The sequence below is a fragment of the Syzygium oleosum genome, unplaced genomic scaffold (genome assembly GCF_021117445.2).
Source record: "Syzygium oleosum isolate NSW1041296 unplaced genomic scaffold, Sole_v2.1 Sole_v2.11, whole genome shotgun sequence".
NCBI classification, from domain to species: Eukaryota; Viridiplantae; Streptophyta; class Magnoliopsida; order Myrtales; family Myrtaceae; genus Syzygium; species Syzygium oleosum.
In genome coordinates, this window is record NW_026607495.1 from 7068569 (window position 1) to 7087864 (window position 19296).

The 19296-nt window shown below is 38.4% G+C and overlaps 1 protein-coding gene and 1 long non-coding RNA gene across 4 annotated transcripts in view; one reads left to right on the forward strand and one right to left on the reverse strand.

Moving 5' to 3' along the window:
* The window catches only part of LOC130139280 (uncharacterized), a 39067-nt gene extending 26519 nt beyond the window's left edge, over positions 1-12548 (forward strand). The window contains exons 2-3 of the long non-coding RNA XR_008817523.1: positions 11982-12312; positions 12410-12548. This is a non-coding gene — a long non-coding RNA (uncharacterized LOC130139280). The remainder of the gene's footprint in view (positions 1-11981; positions 12313-12409) is intronic.
* LOC115687880 (calmodulin-binding protein 60 E-like) overlaps positions 9963-19296 on the reverse strand; it is a 35528-nt gene continuing 26194 nt past the window's right edge. The window contains exons 2-12 of one of the 3 annotated variants that reach the window (XM_056315923.1): positions 18781-18932; positions 18254-18326; positions 17743-17795; positions 17216-17285; positions 14826-14872; positions 13888-14393; positions 13464-13624; positions 13180-13383; positions 12013-12244; positions 10350-10996; positions 9963-10252 (exon numbers count right to left, since the gene is read on the reverse strand). In XM_056315923.1, the coding sequence (XP_056171898.1) occupies positions 10377-10996; positions 12013-12244; positions 13180-13383; positions 13464-13624; positions 13888-14393; positions 14826-14872; positions 17216-17285; positions 17743-17795; positions 18254-18326; positions 18781-18863 (2049 nt within the window). In that variant the 5' untranslated portion in view covers positions 18864-18932 and the 3' untranslated portion in view covers positions 9963-10252; positions 10350-10376. Of the gene's footprint in view, positions 10997-12012; positions 12245-13179; positions 13384-13463; positions 13625-13887; positions 14394-14825; positions 14873-17215; positions 17286-17742; positions 17796-18253; positions 18327-18780; positions 18933-19296 lie in introns of all 3 variants that reach the window. The other 2 variants (XM_030613596.2, XM_056315922.1) reach the window with 2 other exon arrangements.

Below are 19296 nucleotides of genomic sequence, written 5' to 3' on the forward strand. Positions count from 1 at the left end.
TTAAGCTAAATCTTGTCGATCCGATCTCTTATCAATGGGTGACATGCTCTAAGATTAGTTATCTACGCATGGCTTTCAACAACCGAGAGGAAAATTCACTTAATCGCTTCTAATCACACGCGATTATAACTTATACATTGTAACAACTAATGAATCCATATTATAATTATATATTTAGAATATATATGTATATATGTGTGTACAATATATCGAACTGACAATGTCAAAAAGATATACTGTTGCTTGATTCAATATATAAATATTTCCTGTTTACAATACAATTGAAGCAAAATCACGATGACATCATTTTACGATTCAATTATAATAATGCCGAACTTTTTTGACATACTTTTGAGCAAAATGATCATATACATCCATTCATGTACCGCATACATTCTGTCATGGATACTTTTAAAGGAGGATTTTACTTACCTAACCACTAATATTAAAGGAAATGAATTCGTATATTTTATCTGGACGACGAGTATGAACAAAAATTAAGCATTTTGTGAAACTGAAAATTCCTCAAAAATCAGAAATTTCTTTGCGCGGATAAAATTCTTCGACGGCGTAAACTATTTATTTATTTTACGAAGAGAACTAATTTCAATGAAAATAAAAAAATTTTAAAAAAGGAAAAAACAAAGAGAGAGAGAGAGAGAGAGAATGCGCGTGGAATACTATTACACGGTAGTAGGGATTAAATTATTTTAAGGTTGCGCGGGCTCGCACCGACCACCCCCAACCTATATCGATTATCTAGAATTCGGGGAATGATCGCGACCGCCCTCTTCGACCGAAAGTCCCGATTCCACAAGAAGAAATTCAATTCAATGAAACATTTGAGTTAATATCACGAAAAATTTTAAAATGATACAACTGTGATAATTTTATCAAAAATTATTTTTTTTATCATAAAAATTTCCAAACTGGTATACCCGCGATAAATTTAGCCCGAACTATTTTTTTGATCACCAAAAACCCCAAACTGATATACTTGTGACAATTTTACCCCGCACTAATTTTTTTATTTTATTTTCTTTTTTTCCTTCATCTTCTTCATCTTCAACCTCTGGCCGGTCGCCGCCGGCGAGGGCTCGGCCCCGCCAGGCGAGGCTTAGTCCTGCCAGGCAAGGCTCGACCTCGCCGGCACTGGGCGAGGCCGACCTTGCCGTTGCAAGCCCCGCTGGTAACAGAGAGGTCGGCCTCGCCCTGCAACGGCAAGATCGGCCTCGCCCAGCGCTGGCGAGGTCGAGCCTCCCCAGCAGCCAAAGGGGCAGAGCCCTCTTCGGCTTTCGCCTCTGGGCAGTCGCTGGTCCGGCGACCAGCCAGAGGTTGAAGATGAAGAAGATGAAGGAAAAAAAAAAAAAAAAGAAAAAAAATTTGAAAAAATAAAAAATAATATTAAAAGTTAGTTCGAGGTAAAATTATCACAAGTATACCAGTTTAGGGTTTTTGGTGGTCAAAAAAATAGTTCAGGATAAATTTATCACAGGTATACCAGTTTGAGGTTTTTTATAGTCAAAAAAAATAATTTGGGGTAAAATTGTAGTACCAGTTTAGGGTTTTTCGTGGTATTAACTCAAAACCTTTCGCCGAACAAGTACGACACGACAAAATTTCGTAGCGCCACAGTGAACCGATCGAAACGGGACTTCTCGTGAGATCCCATTTATAACAGCCTTCATTCGAGCAAACCTAAGATTGGGAGCCGCATCCCGTATGGCTCTCCACCCGACTCGACCGAGCTTTCTTGTGCTCAAAACTCGAAAACCGTAACAAAATGGATGAGCCCCAAAAATTCGTGAATGACGCGGGAATAGTATCGATCTTGCGGCACATAGCACTAGCACAACAATCGCGTTTTCGATCACACAGTGCAACGTCACAAACGTCAATACATCCTCTCGAATTGACTTTGTTCAGCGGAAGAAGCAGCCATCCATCGCTCTCTTTGGTCTCGTCGTGGGCCCGTGGCAGACGAACTTTTGTCTCGCACCGGCTCGAGTCTCCTCGCAAGTTTGTGACTCCTCGTCGTCGTCGTCGTGTGTACGCACATGTGCGGGTCACGGAGAGAGATAAGAGGAGAACGACATCTAGACAGCGGCGTGACCGACACAGGTAATTTTCCGGGAAAATCAGGTTCCCATGGGTAATTTTCCGGGAAAGTGCTTCACGCCTCGTCAGACGTGCGACGAGCAAAATAGCCAGCGTGGGCTGCCCAGTAACTACCAGTCTACTACTACTACTACTGCAAAAAAAAAAAAAACTTGGTTTCTCTCACCTACTTGCGTCTCCTCGCAAGTTTGGCTGCTTCTTGTTGTCATCGTCGTCGCATGTACGCGCACGTGCGTGTCACGGAGAGAGAGAGAGAGGGAGAGGAGCACGACATATTGACAGTGGCGTGACTGACACGGGTAATTTTCCGGGAAAATGAGGTAAATCCCTGTTAATTTTCCTGGAAAATTCATCCTACTTCCAATTGAGTGTTGGGATCGGACTGGGTCGACTTATGAATTCTTAGACGAGCATGGACCGGGGGATGATCGGACCCGTAGGGGATTTCAAAGGTGAAAAGTACTGGGCTTGTTTGATAACCAAATTAAGTGTCGAAAAATTAAAAAACTCGACGGTTTAACGAGATTAAACTTGCTTGCTAACTTTAAATAAGATTGACTTACGTGATTAGGTTTATTCAAAAATCCAATTTATCTAGTAAGTAAAAGAGGAGTTACTTAATTCGTCCAAACTAAAAATAATTATTGGTAATCCAAAATCTTGCCAAATATAGTGATGAAACCTACTAATGATAGTCATTTTTTTTTGGGAAAACTACCCAAAAAAAAATCATAAACTTACTGTACAATGGTTAATTTAGTCATAAGCCTTTTGAAGATTTGACAATGTAGTATTTTCGGCCAATTTTGGCTAGTAATCGATGTCATTGACGTCAGCCATCTTACGTGGCACAAAAGAATTTTAAAAAAAATTGTATAAATTGTCCACATCGTGCTAGCCATGTCACGTAGGAGGGCTGATATACAAGTTATCGATTTCTGACTAATTTTGGCTGAAAGTACTATATTGGCTAATTTTCAAAAGGTAGAGGACTAAATTGGTCAAATTGAAATTTTACAGCTAAATTGGTCAAATTAAACAATTTAGAACTAAATTGATCATGATAATTATCCCATCATTTTTCTATGCTTGTTAAGGACTCATAATATTCAACTATCGATTTTCAATTATCATAAAACCTTTTATTCCTATTTTTGGGACGGAACATAATCAACACCATAAAATGCAGTACTTAAATTTTCAGCACTTAATTTTCAATTTCATCACACAGTCTCATAATCTCCATCCGTTGCTTTTTCATGTGGCCTTGAGCTTACAATTTGTGCAACCAAATCATTAAACCTGCGAAAATTTTATAATAAAGTCTCTTAAGGCCTATTTGATGACCCAATTAAGCGCTAAAAATTGAATATTCGGCGATTAATGAGGCTAAGCTTGTTTGATAAGCTTAATTTGGATCGGACTTAAAAGACACAATTAAGTAAAAAAAAATCCACCTAATATGATAAGTGAGGGATTTTTTTTTAACCACATAAATTACTAACAGATACTATGGGTCAAAACACCTTACGAGGGCATCGCTCTCGTTATTAATTATACTAAGGGGAGGGCGAACTCCAATGTGGGATGAAAACCCTCTCGAATTGACTTTGTTCAGCGGAAGCAGCATCCATCCATCGCTCTCTTGGGTCCCGTCGTGGCGGACGAACTTTGTCTCTCGCCGGCTCGAGTCGCCTCGCAAGTTTGTGACTGGTTGTTGTCGTCGTCGTGTCGTGCGTACGCACACGTGCGGGTCACAGAGAGAGAGAGGGGAACGACATCTAGACAGCAGCGTGACCGACGCAGGTAATTTTCCGGGAAAATCAGGTAAAATCCTGTTAATTTTCCGGGAAAATGCATCCTGCTTCCGATTCTTGGAAAAATCCGGGCTCGTGCGATTTCACGCCCTCGCCAGACGTGCGACGAGCAAAAGACCAGCACGCTGTGGAGATTTTAGACATTATTATGCCCGGTGACTACTAGTCCGCTACTCCTGCTACCGCAAAAATTGCTTTGGTCAAACCGGGAAATCGCAATGGTTTTTTTAGGCCTCTGGGATCAGACCGGGTCGAGTTACGAATTCTTAGATGAGCATGGACCGGCGGATGATCGGACTCGTGGGCGATTTCAAAGGTTAAAGTACTGGGCTCGTTTGATAACCAAATTAAGTGTCGAAAAATTAAGAACTCATAGATTTTGTTAGAATAATTAAATATTAAATCACGCCTTCATCTAAGAATTTAAGCTATTAGAACAGTTGGCAGTGGTTCTATTAGAGCTGGAGATCCTGAGTTCAATTCTTTTCACGCCCCATTTGCCTCCTCAAACAGTTGGCAGTGGTCCCACGAAATCTCACCGATTTAACAAGATGAAACTTGTTTGCTAACTTTAAATAAAATTGACTTACATGATTATGTTTAGTAAAAAATCCAATTTATCTAGTAAGTAAAAGAGGAGTTACTTAATTCGTTCAAACTAAAAATAATTATTGGTAATCCAAAATCTTGCCAAATATAGTGATGAAACCTACTAATGATAGTCATTTTTTTTTGGGAAAACTACCCAAAAACAAGTCATAAACCTATTGTACAATTGTCAATTTAGTCATACGCCTTTTAAAGATTTGCCAATATAGTACGGTTTTTAGAAAAATTAAACCACACATTCATCTGACAGTTTAAACTTTTAGAACAGATGGCAGTGATCCCGCGATATCCCACATGATATCAGATCTAGAAGCCCTGAGTTCAAATCTTTCCAGGCCCCATTTGCGTGAGAGGGAGTCTTAGAATAATTAAATATTAAATCATGTATAGCTTAAACTTTTAGAACAATTCACAGTGGTATTATGAAATCTCACAGGTTTAATGAGATTAAATTTGCTAACTTTAAATAAAATTTGACTTACATGATTAGGTTTGGTCAAAAATCCAATTTATCTAGTGAGTAAAAGAGGAGTTACTTAATTTGTTCAAACTAAAAATAATTATTGGTAATCCAAAATCTTGCCAAATATAGTGATGAAACCTACTAATAATAGTCATTTTTTTTCGGAAAAACTATAAAAAAAAGTCATAAGCCTATTGTACAATGATCAATTTAGTCATAAATATTTTGAAGATTTGCCAATGTAGTATTTACGGCCAATTTTGGCTAGTAATCGATGACGTTGACGTCGGCCGTCTTACGTGGTGCAAAAGAATTTAAAAAAAAAATTGTAAAAATTATCCACATCATGCTAGCCATGCCATGTAGGAGGACAGATGTACACGTTATTGATTTCTAACCAATTTTTGCCAAAAGTATTACATTGGCTACTTTTCAAAAGGTCAAATTGAAAGATCTTCAGTTGAATTTGGTCAAATTGAACAGTTTGGAACCGAATTGATCATGATAATTATCATGTCATTTTTCTATGCTTGTCAAGGATTCAAAATAATCTACTATTGATTTTCAATTATCATCAAACCTTTATTCCTATTTTTGGGTCTGAACATAATCAACTCCTTAAAATGTAGTACTTAAATTTTCAGCATTTTTTCAATTTTATCACATAGTTTCATAATCTCCATCTGTTGCTTTTTCATGTGGCCTTTGAACTTATAATTTATGCAATCAAATCATTAAACTTGTGAAAACTTTCTAATAAAGTCTCTTAAGGCCTATTAATTTGATGACCCAATTAAGAGCTAAAAATTGAATATTCAACAATTAATGAGGCTAAGCTTGTTTGATAAGCTCAATTTGGATTGACGTAAAAGACACAAATAAGTCAAAAATCCACCTAATATGATGAGTAAGGGATTTTTTTACCACATAAACTACTAACAGATACTATAGGTCAAAACACCTAACGCGGATATCGAGTAATCCGAGAATTGCGTTCAATTATAAACTATGCGAAGGGGAGCGCAAACTCCAATGTGAAATGGCTTACTAACGTATATATTATGGCGAGAATTTTGATTATATCAGCTATCTAATTGTCACAGAACAACTTTATTTTTCAAATTTTCGGAATTTTAAATTTTTAACGCTTAAAATTCATAACCGAAATCTTCAACATTTATTTTTCAGCTTTATTAAACAATCTATAGCTAGTGATTTAGACAAATCAAACATCTCATGTCTATCGGTGCTAGCAAAAGAGATGATGCTGCAATAGTCGGCACGACAGTGGATAATTGATTTGAGTGAACCAAGTTGTGGAAACATAATTGAAGACACAACTAAGAAAATTTTCAGTAGCTTTTATTTACTGTGGTATAGTTTCTTATTCTACAATGGCATCGATCCCTCGAATATCGTGCCTTTGGTCAGCATCGATCGACAAATTACATTCAATTATTTTGAAAATTGGCGACGAGGGGACTTGATTGTAAAAAATCTTGAACCGGATTTTAAAAATTCAAAATTCGAGGACCACGTAAAGAAAGTAGGTTAAAACTTAGCTATCATAATCCATAGTCTACCACTCAAGGAAGCTCGAGCTACCATGACCGGCGCTCAAGGGAGCATCAATGCTATTTCGGATACTTGCATGAGGTTTGATCAACGTAAACATGGTTGAACCGTCCCCTACTTAACTCTTCAGAGTTAAGATATTCTACATTTTTTTTTGTAAATCAATGCTTCTTTTAGTTAATTCTAAGATTAAGTTTTTCATTTTTCCACACATACAGTCTTATTATTTTATCACATTTTGATTGGATATTATATTTTCATGAACATCTCGGTTTTTTCGTCTAATAAATTAATTAATTAAGTTGTTATTACTTGATACAATTTTTACCAAAAACTTGGGATTAAAAAGTCCAACTCAAACTTGCTAGAAATCTCGCACCTCCTAAACCGGATTTCCAACTCCTTCATTGACCGTACGATGGGATAATTAAAGTTTGAATATGGGCGAAATGTCGTAATATCATAGATCTATGTGCACAATATTTCTATACTTAGTTACGGCTCCACGTCGTAAAGTTGTGCTGTACATTAGATATATCACAAAAGTGTAAACATGTCTAATAGGTGTACAGCAGAACTTCGTACTACTTTCTCTCAATAATTTATGTACGATTACATTATAAAAGTTACAATGTTCCATTTTTTTTTGCCTAGTAGAATCTTCCCTCATGCTATGTATCTCTTTTCATAGTATGTTTTTTTTCCAAACTTATTGTAACTTTTTTTTTTATGGTTTTAATGGTTTATCAAAGAATGACACTTCCCATCTCGCGCTTGCGGGTATTATGGCCATATTTCCTGTATACAAGACCGAAAAAAAGGCAATCGATATAAATTGTAGTCCTCGCTTTTATTGATTCTTAATCAATCTAGTTGGTTAAACTTGCAACTGTCATAAACCAAATTTTCCTTACATATAATCCCCAAATTAACTTTGGTAGTAAAATTTGACGCCGACCCTAGTAAAAAGTTTCTCGAAATCCAACTCTGGTAATTCCGTGACCTATGCCCATCGTAATGCACCGCGCTGTCAAATTAACTGCCCTATATACTCTGGAATCTTATAATGTGATTCATCTCGAACTCCTTATAGTTCCACAGGCACAGGGCGTATGATAGAGAGAGAGTTGCAATCGACGTCCTGAAAAGAGAGAAAAGGGAAAAAAAAAGTGGGCAGAAAAAAAAAGTGTCGACTTAGGAGAAGGCCACATGTCACTACAATGGTCTCTAAATTGAGCACCACTTTATTATTACATCATCAGATTAGATACCGGAAATGCAGACTATGACTAATTAACTTTCATTTGGGCAGAAAAAAACCATGACTAGAATGAGTGGTCAAATCTAACTCGTGTAAATTTTCTTAAATCTGTTTTGACTAAAGCAATCACAAGTAAATGTTGCAGGAAATTACAGAAAAAGTCATTAACCTATTGAACAAATCCCAATTCACTTCTAAACCTCTTAATTTTGTCCTAAACATTTTCATGAGTTATCAATATAGTCCCATGAACCAATTTTGGTAGTCAATCTTTGACGTGGACGCCTACTGTCCTACAGAGCATGACTAGCACTAATGTTAACAATTTTTTTGCAATTTTTTAATTTTTCATTAATTTTTTAAATTTTTTCCTTTTCCCCTGCCGGTCTTCATGGCCGATGACCAGCCATAGGCAAGGGTTGGGCAAGGCTAGCAAGGGTCGACCTCGCTAGGAGCCTTGCTTGAGGCCACTCGACCCTTGCTTGTGGCTGATCGTTGGCTATGGCGACCGGCGGAGGAAGAAGGAAAAAAAGAAAGAAAAGAAAAAAATTATTAAAAAAATATAAAAAACATTATCTACGTCAGCACCGGCCGTGCCATGTAGATCACATCAACGATTACTAGCCAAAAATGATCGGAAGGACTATATTAACAAATCGTTAAAATATTTATGGCTGAATTGGTCAAATTAATAGTTTAGGACTAAATTGACATATGTATAATAGATTTAAAACTTTTTGGTAATTATACCTAGATGTTGCATGCTGGAAAAAGGGAATGCTCTACATGGAGTGCAAGTGAGGAATAGGAAGACCAGTTTTCTTGTATTGCCATGAAAGGATCATTTCAAAGACCGCATGCAAAGTATGATTGGTCCGTGTACAATGGAAGGCAAACACTTCTCTTTTTTGGGTTTATTTGGATAGTCAATGGAAGATGGTGATACTTGAAAGCAAACTGTGAATAGTTCAGGACATAAAGGAACCGTGGAATGACACCTAAAATAAAAGATTGAGATACTCAATCCTATATTAGAAGGATTAAATTCCAGTGCAATCCCCATGCTAAATCAAATTATCCGTGAGCCATCTTACATGAGCTCGTTTCAGACAAATTACTGTTACAATTTTCAAGGACCGAGAAAACAAGAAGAGAAGGCCAGGAAAAAGATAGAAGACGATCTGTGTGGGTCACCCAAAACACCTTTGGCTAAACCCTCTATTTATAGCCGTTGTACAATTATGTAAGATTTACTTATGCTACTTTTTTAGTAGAAGTAGAACTAATTATCATTTGTGACTCGTAATCATTGTTAAAATAACAGTCTGTATGAATGGAGAATATCGAGGGAACTTAGCATTATAATTTAACAGTGTATGTGTTCTGAAAGATAGCTCTCTTGCCTGTGGATAGCAGCAAACAGGCAAGACTTAATTCTTTGGACTCGATGGACATGGCCCAAAAGAGAGAGAAGAGACCAAAAATTGAAGGAAGTGGGTGGGCGTCGACTTAGGAGAAGGCTGTCAGTACAATGGTCTCTCTACATTGAGCAGCACTTCACAATTACAATATCAGATTTGACAACACAAATACTGACTAGTGACTATGACTAACTTTCATTTGGCCAAACAAAATCATGACTAATTTCAAAGGTCAAATCAAACTCGTGTAAATTTTCTCCCATCTGTTTCGACTTAAGTAATCACAAAAGTATAAATTGCATATGATGGAAAGAGAACACTCCAGGTGGAGTGCAAGTGAGGAATAGGAAGACCAGTTATCTTGCATTGCCATGGAAGCATCATTTTTAAGACTATGCAAGGTACGATTGTTCCCTGTACCATGGAATGCAAACACGACTTTTTATACCATCGAAACTATCCACGAGCCGTTTTACATAAGCTTTTCAAGGACTGAGAAATCAAGAAGAGAAGGCCAGGAAGACATTAGAACGCGGTTTGTGTCTGTCACGCTCATGCAAAACACCTTCAGCTAAGCTAAACCCTCCATCTAGAGCTGTTGCATAGCCTTGAGAATGTACTTCTGCTACTTTTTCAGTAGTTGCTTATTTGTAATTCTACATCAATATTAAACTAACAGTCTGAATGAATGGAGGATATCGAGGGAACTCAGCATCATGATTTAACGGTGTACGTGTTCCGAACATAGCTTTATTGTCAGTGGATAGCAGCAAACAGGCAAGACTTTATACATAGGACTCAATGGACGTGGTATTTATTTCTATGAACAATAAGCGCAGAATGCAAGTACTCTCTGTGAATGATATACCTTGCATTCCTTACATGCGAAAAATCAGAGAACTATTGAAGAAAGATGTTGAAAGAACTGAAGTAGAGAGACTTTCTGATGAAGAAAGTATTCGCTCGAAGGCGTTCCAACAAAGCTGTTCTGTACACTAATTAAAAACACGAAGTAACTATTATGACCTCATCCAAGAAAAGAATCTCATCGATTCTATCAGACAGCAAACAGAGAATCATCTTACCTAATGCAACATCAAGAACAAATCAAATCAAGCCTCGACTTCAATCCGTGGTTCATCTAACTGCACAATTATGGCACGTCTCCTCATGACGATCTTCCTGATGAAGATACCCCACCGCATCACTGCCTTTATCTTGAGCCAGCCATTAACACCTTTGCTGGTACCTCTAACAGAACCACCATCATATAATGGGGTCGTAAAGCACTCGTCATCATGTGGTGGGCTCTGACTGAAAAAGGCCAACAAACAAGCCAAACTATCTTCTGAAACGGTTGGCTCCAAATCTTCCATCACACGATTGCCTTCAGGAGGAGGAAGTGTACTGCTAGATTGGGAGATTGATATAGCGGCAGAGGGTGGTTCACAAGGGGGAGCATTCTCATTCACCATATAGTCCATTTGGTTCGAAGAATGGATCGTATGGCTCCACATGGCATATTGGAAATTGTTACCAAGGCATTGTGTTGGCAATCCGACTGTAGGGATACCATTGTCTCCCTGAGGAATTAGAACATTCAAGGGGTCTGTTGATATGGGCTGCTGTGCAGCAAGACTAACACTTTCATCGAATGGAAGCATCATGGCATTTCCAGAATTGGTATTTTGCAACTGTACTGGCGATGCCAAAGCAATCTCACCATTATGTCCTAGAGAAAGAACGAGAACATTAGTATGGTTAGTAAACAGAGGCCGACATGAGCGCAGGTCTATGTTCTTATAAAGAATTTTGGAAAGGAACAGTTATGAGCTTTTACTGTTACGGAAAATGCTACCAATTTTGCTTACCCTGCACATCTATTTAGTTTTTCTGGCAACTGGTCTCTGTTATCTTTAAGAGCTTCAATTGACCAGGCCATTTCCTCACAAATTGAACATTGTACATCCCAATTTCTGACATATAAGTTTAACCAACCAACCTTCTTTAATAATATGATCTTCCAGTCACCATTTAATGAAAATGCACATATAGACACATTGCCGCGTGCTTATTGCATCTATTTATATCAATCTAGCGATAGCAATATTTTACCAATGTTCACTTGTGTTCACCTAAGTGAAGGTGAAGGTGTTCATGCGTATCTACCCTCCCCCTGCCCCATTCTCCCACTAAAAAATGCACAAGTTACAAACTAATCCTTTAGTAGCTTTTTAATTGCTTGGACAGAACAAATACATACATATATACATAAATGGTCAGATGAACAGAACACATACATACTCGATTATTGCCCTTTTGCCTTTGTACTGATAATCTATTAGATTACTGGTTTGGTAGTGATCTGCGCTAACCTACTCCTCTTGTTTGTTCGTCATAGTAAAACTATTTCAGAGCATTTTTGGTTGCATCTATCAAAGCCTAACTTACAAATGGGAATCCTCTACACATGACTTAAGAGTCGGTGCCAAAGAGGGGGCAAAATTAGTAAAATCTCCTTGGATGCAAGTTCAATTGAAGGGTAGCTGGACAAATAAACGTCCTCGTATTATGTGGAACCCAAATCATAAGGTTCTGAAACACATTGCTTTTATTTATTGAAACACATTGCTTTTATTTATTAAAGCTCAAAATCAAGTGCAAAGTCCTGTATTCCTTGTTATTTCACAGGCCACGATCTTTCTCTGTGCTTATAGGAGAGAAAATATTGTGTTTTAGAGCACGTACCTTCAGCATTGAAGCCCACATTGGACGGAGGAGCTACTGGACCACCTGGACCAGCACCGATCCGTGGAGTCAATTTACATTGAACAGGGGGGAAATTTTCAATTTGTAAGGCTTGAGATGGAAAAGAGCTTGAGCTTTTCTTCTGCATTGAACAAGAAAAGGACTCTCCATTGAACTCCATAACATCATTCCAGTTATCAAAGGCGTTTTTCTCGATTGTATCTCTATGTTCCTGGAAGAAAAACACTCGGTAAATCACTCAAGCTAGACTAATTGAAGTATCTATCTCCACTATTGAAGGTACACGCTCTGACTCCAATCAACACTATCTTTTTTCGGCAAATGATGTTGCATTCCGATGGATGAACTTGTACTCAGAGTAAGTACGTAAGTCCAGCACAGGGAAAGAAGAATAAAAGAAACAATGAAAGAAGCTCAATTCACTTTATGCCTATTGCTGCCCATTTCTCCACCACATAAAGGTCAGGTGCTCGAAAGATGTAATGGAGAGTACGATCAAGGCAAGGATCCTCAGGGTAAAGATACAAAGTTGATCGAGAAAGGACCAGCGAAGAAATAAAACACGGATCAAGTTGTATTGCGCAAGTAATAAAGATCTTCATAGCTTTATACTTGAAAAGTAATAGTTGCAACATGAATGTGTTAATTGCTCAAACGACAATACGCTGATGAGTGCCTCATATTTTCATGGATGACAACAAATCAACTGCTGAAAGTTCTGTCCAAGTTACTCATGCTTTTTTGTATAATTTTAACTGCGGAGTATAGAGGGCCACTTAGAGATATACAAGGTCACTATCTTCAACTTTGCATTGCAATGAGCGAAAGCTCAAAATCAATCTATTAACAAATCGTCTCAACTATGGATCTAGACAAAGCATCTGGATTTTCTTTTAATTCTCTCTACAAGGCACTTCATATTACTTTTACTGATAAAAAACCAAAAAACAAAAGCATCTAGATGTCCAACCAACTCCTCGTTATAAGTTTCCATATCTCTGATCAATACTAAAACCAATTAAGTCACACAGCTACGAGTAAACATCAAATTGCGAATTACATAGATAATATGGGACAAATTATACGAATTAAGCATGATATGTGAACTGGCTTGATAGAACTTAGTAGGAACTCCTAGTTACTTACCTGATCATCGGCAGAAAGTCGATGAGTAGCACAATATACTCTATCTTTAATTAGGCCAATTAGCTGGCGATCTGTGTTGAATACAGCACCATGCTTCCTCGTGCCATCCGTATAGTACAAATAAAGTTTCCAATTTGTTTTGCAACTCTTTGCATGATTTTCAAGGGTATCCCAGTTAGTCGAATTTGAGCCCATTCCAAGAATCTACAATGAGTGAACACGCAAGATTTACATTCGTGGAAGTCAATCAAACCCTAATTGAGAATCATTAACTAAGTGCTTACCTCTTTTAGTTTCGTGGGGTCCATAAACAATTGCAGTAGAAAGTCCCCCACTTTTTGTATTCCGGCTTCACTCAGTTTTTGGTGATATTTCCCATCCTTAGCAATCATCTTCAACCTCCAGATCTCATCTTCGAATGCCGGTGAATCATGTTTCTTGGATGCTTTAAATGGACAGAACATATACAATAAGGTCTCAGTCCATATAAAATTAATGAGTAGAAGCAAACTTCTGTAGGCGTTCAGACTCTCTCCTGAAGCAGATCTTTTTTTATTCATCAGAATTTTTGTTGGAGATGTAAAGGTTCGTATGAAATGAAGCTCTCAATAAAAATTATTGAGGACTGGATGTCTGAAACCAAGTTTATGGTCAGTCATAAAGGAAGGACAGGGTTATATGAACTGTTAAGGACTATGAAAGACTTACATTCTCCTCTATGTTCCTTGACACGGAAGGCATCTGTTATGGCCTCTCGGATTCGCGTATTCCCACAATAACCCATTGCCACCTTAAGCCCTATCCTGAATCTTTTACTCCTATTCCAGCTGGAATTGTCAGTAAATATCAGTTCTCCCAGCTCTCCAACACCTCCCTTGAGCGTCACTTGCAGATCTCCTGTCAAAAGTAGCCCCTTTCGTTCACGCTCTTTAACCACGTAGTTCTCAAACTCTTCATGAGCCCAGTTATCCTCATCATCTTTGTTGAAGTCACCTTCAAGCGCGACAACGTCCAACGTAATGGAGGATTCCGGGCCTGATGTAACGACATCCCCTGTATTCACATCGATCAAGGTAACAGAAATGCGAGCACCCCCATCTCCTTGTAGTTTCCTCCCAGTAAATAATAGAGTATCTGACAGTTTGTTTTTAAATTGAAGCCGTAAGTTTCTCACATCATTTATTGCTGTAGATCTACCATTAACCCTGCATTTTCTTTGGAAACCAATTATTAGAAATAGGTACAGGTATAGAAGCGGAAAATTGGAAAAGTAATGACACAGAGAGACAAACTACCAAACATCTCATTTGGACAAGTCTTTTTTTTTTTTTTGGGTCGAAATTTGGACAAGTCTGCTAGGTAAACTACAAGGATAAATAGATGCATTTTCTCAGAGAGTATTTTAAAAATAAAAAAAAAACAAGATAAAATGCTCCACCGCTCTCAAGCTACAAAAAGTATGTTCTAAGTTGGCGCATTGACAATTTGGCGCATGACCTAGTCATTCTGGCCTGACTCTCACTGAGCTCTGACTGCATGCTGTGGGGTGTTAGGTAGGGCGGACCATTATTCTCCCAAAAATCAACAATGCATAACGGGTCAATACTACACAGAAAACCAGCATCAAGGGGGAAGTGCATTCATACCTTCCAAGGTGGGGAGAGTGAATATTTGCAAGCTCCACTATTCCCGTCTGTTCAAAGCCACCAACAGAAGAATTACCAAAGTTGGAGACATCAAAAAAATGAAGCAGAAGGGATACAAAACTAATCCATTCCATCAAAAGTAGTTGAAAACTTCCCGCTTAAAAACAACTTATCAAACACCTTATTGAGCTAAGTTCTTCAAGCACATTTCAAATCACAGTGTTTACCAAACAGCAGTTGTATATATAGCTAATATGAACAGTCCTAACCATTTTTATTTCTATTTCATTCCATGTTCATGTAAAATGTCACATGTGCTTTCAAATGGTTATGATTCAGCTTTAGGTGATAAAGCCACAGTTGTGGATGTTATTGAGGCAAATCGGAAGGAGATGACCTCCAGCAAGTTCTGATGATCTGCTAGAAACTCAGATGGGCTTTGTGTAGGTTGATTTCTCCAAACTCTAGCTCCATAGACAAAGTGGTATTTACTGGATCATCTAGTGGCTCTTTCTCTGTAGAGGAGGCTTGGAAGATAGTGAGGAAATGTATGAACAAAGTGACTTGGCTAAGGCTTGTGAACAAAGTGACTTGGCTTAGGCTTGTGTGGTTTAAGCCTAATGTGCCAAGATATGGCTTTATAAATTGGCTAGTGATTCATAATAGGTTGCACACGGACAGGATGAAATCTTGGTCTGACATTGATAGCACTTGCGTGCTATGCGGACAACATGAATCTTGAATGCACTTGTTCCTTAATTGTGTATTCTCAAAGCAGATTTTGGGAACCAGTTTTACAGCTACTCTAATTTCCTAGATCCTCAAGAGATTGGAAGGATGAATTTACTTGGAATGCAACAATTTATTATCTATGTAGAGAGAGCACTTAGTGAGGCATGAAAATGTATCCCCTCAAGCTTGTCGTGACCTTGTTGCAGTTGTTCTTTTCCCGTTAAAGTCTCTTTAGAAGCTATGATTCAGGAAAGAAATAAGACACTTACTGCTGATGTCAACTGTTTGTGTAGAAATTGGCAAGTTATTGTTGGTTAACGTTGCTGTAATCTGGTGGCATGGTTTTGAGTTTGCATCTTGTTTTCCTGGGTAGTATTTTGCTGTTGTACTGGTAGCGTAGATGTGGAAGACTATGATGTCATGTTGTCATTTGGTGCGCGGTGTCATCAGATTGAAAGTCAACTTGATGAATTCATCTTAAGTTATCAGGTTTTACTTCCATAATTGGTTGTTCAAAAGCATCTCCTATCCTTTGATCCTTTATGTCGAGCGGGGATGAAAGTTCGCCTTAGTGATTCGACGGTGCAAAGTGGAAGGGCCGTCACTCAATGGATAAAAGTTACTTTAAGTATAACAGGCTGATCTTTCTCAGGAGTTCACATCTATGGGGAGGTTGGACACCTTGATTGGGCTGTTTGTGTGGGACATTATGATGTAATGGACTTCTATGGGATGCAGTCCTCCCTTGTTTTCTTTCCACATGCCGTCCATTAAAATAAATAATTTGTTAAATTATGTCTCGAGTTTAAGCTCGTATACAAAACCAGACTCGTTTGGAGGATCTTGATTTGTTCAAATTCGGTGTGCCCTCTAATAATTTGGATGTATTGGGCGTTGGATTTTCTGTTGGGGATAAATAATGAAGGTCAACACCAAGAGCGGATATATATCTTTGAAACCACACAAAAGGAAGGTTTGTTCTTTTGCTGTTAAGAGAGTATATCCGAATAAAAGATGGACTCCTAAAACAGCCGCATTGAGCTCTGATTTCTTCAAGACGTGACGCACAGTGGGTTTGTTCGTGGGACTCCTTCAAGCAGCAGACGGTGGTCCGTGCAAGAAGAAGTTTACACCCAAATTGTGGCGTTTTCTTTGTGGAAACGTAAGTGTTTTAAGCGGTGAGGTAATTCTCTGTGAGACTAAACACTGTAGTTGTTGGTGTAATTTAGGTATGGGAAACATTCGAGCATGTGAGCAATTATAACTTTGTTTCTCCAATTTGATTAATGGATTATTTGTTGCTGGCTCTGCCCATGGAGTAGGTACGGGCACTCAGACCAAACCACGTAAAATCTTTGGCGTGCTTTATTGCTCCTCATTTATTTCTCTATCGATTTCGTGTTGATTAAATTGCAAGATCCTATTAGCTTTCGAATTATATTACAACATATATATTTACTAATAGGAAAAAAAAAAAGAAATTGTGCAAAGTCTGTGCTCAATGAATGTTGTTCAAATAGTCGATATAAAACAGACTTGTTACTCAATAAGTTCATTCGATCACTTCATGACATACAGATAAACAACTCATATCTGAAGTGCTGATGGAAATATGTCTCGAGACAAAGTGGCAATTTTATGAACTCTGTTTATCTTACCAGTTTCTCAACAGCATTCTTCACTGAGGTTATCTGTTGCATCATCTCTTCGGGAGCATTCCCCATGCACCTACACCATGGAAATCGACACCGTGAACAACTGCTGTCTTGTGGACTTATTCGCAACACATAGACACACCATTTGTAACACTTTAGTTACTAGTATAAATGAATGTCAGACCCAATTATGGTATTAAAAGAATGATAACAGACCGTCTGATGCACTCCCTTAATCTAAGGCAACATATAAAGTCTACGTAAAGCTGGAATACATGTTTATGCAGTACATTGATCACAGAAGCAAGTAAAGTTAATCAGCAGCTATCTCCAAACGTGACATCCTTTCAGTGATTGACAAATAGATATATGCGCAGGTATTGCACTTTGCTGAGCAGAATCACGCATCGATGGCATATGATACTCAGATGATATTTTAAGTTGGCTAGACAATACACATTGAAATTCTACCGGAGGAATCAGTTGATGCAAATGAGCTACTGCCAACAAACCAAATGAAGTATATTCACCTTTGACAGCATTCGGCCGAATGAGGTTTAGCAAGCTCCAGCTCTTCTCTGACCTGTCCAGCAAAGAGCAATAGCGAAGAATTACATTGCAATCTGTCACGAATTCATCTCATTCAGGTTTCACATCACAGGTATCTTCATTGTCCTCCTTCAACTTGCAAAATGTCATCGACCACATTTTCCAAGATTCAAGGAGACAATTATGTCCAAGCCACTTCATTGAAAATTTGGATCTTTTTGTGATCCATGCTGTCCAAAACAACATGAAAAGCGTAAATCGTGTTCTTAGTGGAGTTGCTTCACAGGAAAAGCCTAAAACAGTCAGTGGGTCATTTTTACCACTCCAACAATAATTCTCTACGCATCGCGCCACAATTTCTCGTGCGGATTTCTATCCGGAAACTAACTTCAAGGTCAGAAATGCATCCAACCGCTCCTAATTGAAGAGATCAGCCATTGAAGTACAATAAAGACTGTATTTTGTATGTCCAAGTTGGCTACTTTATCTTACCACTCTCCGGACAACCTTCTCCATCCACCAGCTCCTCGGCACGTGATTCCTCCCGGACCGACGCCATGTTTGACTGTGTGAAGATCAGATCAGCACAAAAGTACAACCAAGAGAGGAAAATTTTAGCAAACAGGAAAGCAAAGTAACCCAGTGACAATAACAGCTCACTTGCTAGGTAAAAGTTTCCAACAGAGTTCAATTCGAATAAGGAGGAAATACTGCGATTGGCCCATGCCGAATTCGCATAACAGATTCGAGACGGCAACATCCGAGGTCTTTAGGACTTCGTATTAAAGCCACAGCACAAACCCACAAACAAAAGCCAGAACGAAAGCGATTTAGAACTGCACGAGGCAAAAGGCTAATCAATGCTATGCTTCAGCGCGGGCTTTGCCATGTTTCTAACTCCAAGAATCTTCAACTTAAGGACCCTTCATTGAATATCCCCACAAGTAAAGCTAAAACTAACACGATCATCGAATAACTCGATCGAGCATCGAAACGTGGAGAAGGGAGAGCGAACTCACTTCGTTCGAGCGGTGCGGGGCCTCTTGAGCAGACTTGCTTGACCTGAAGAAGTGGAAGCCAGAGCTCTCTTTTGCGTCGACATGATCTTCTTTTTTTTGGTTGACCTTAACAAGAACTGACAGAGTGTCTGAATTTCGGAAGGATTTGGTTGCTGAACTAATGGGTACAGATGTAGCGGAGAGATGAAGGAGACGATGAACAGTTCGTGCACGAACTGAAGCTCAAATTCAGAAGTAATGAGCTTGTGATCATGGGAGTGTGTTTTATAATGTCGTGTCTGGAGCAGTAGGCGCGTCGTTTCCGCGAAAAGTGAAGTTCATTTCTGGGAATTGTTGCCTATTTTAGAATTATTTCTTTTTTCTTTTCTAGATTTTAGCAATTTGCCCTCCTGAACCTTATGAAGCTGCACATACAATTTCCTTGCCTATTAAATAATGAGTTAATATTATGGAAAATCCCAGACTGACACATCTATGATAAATTTACCTCGAATTAATTTTTTAACTACAAAAAAT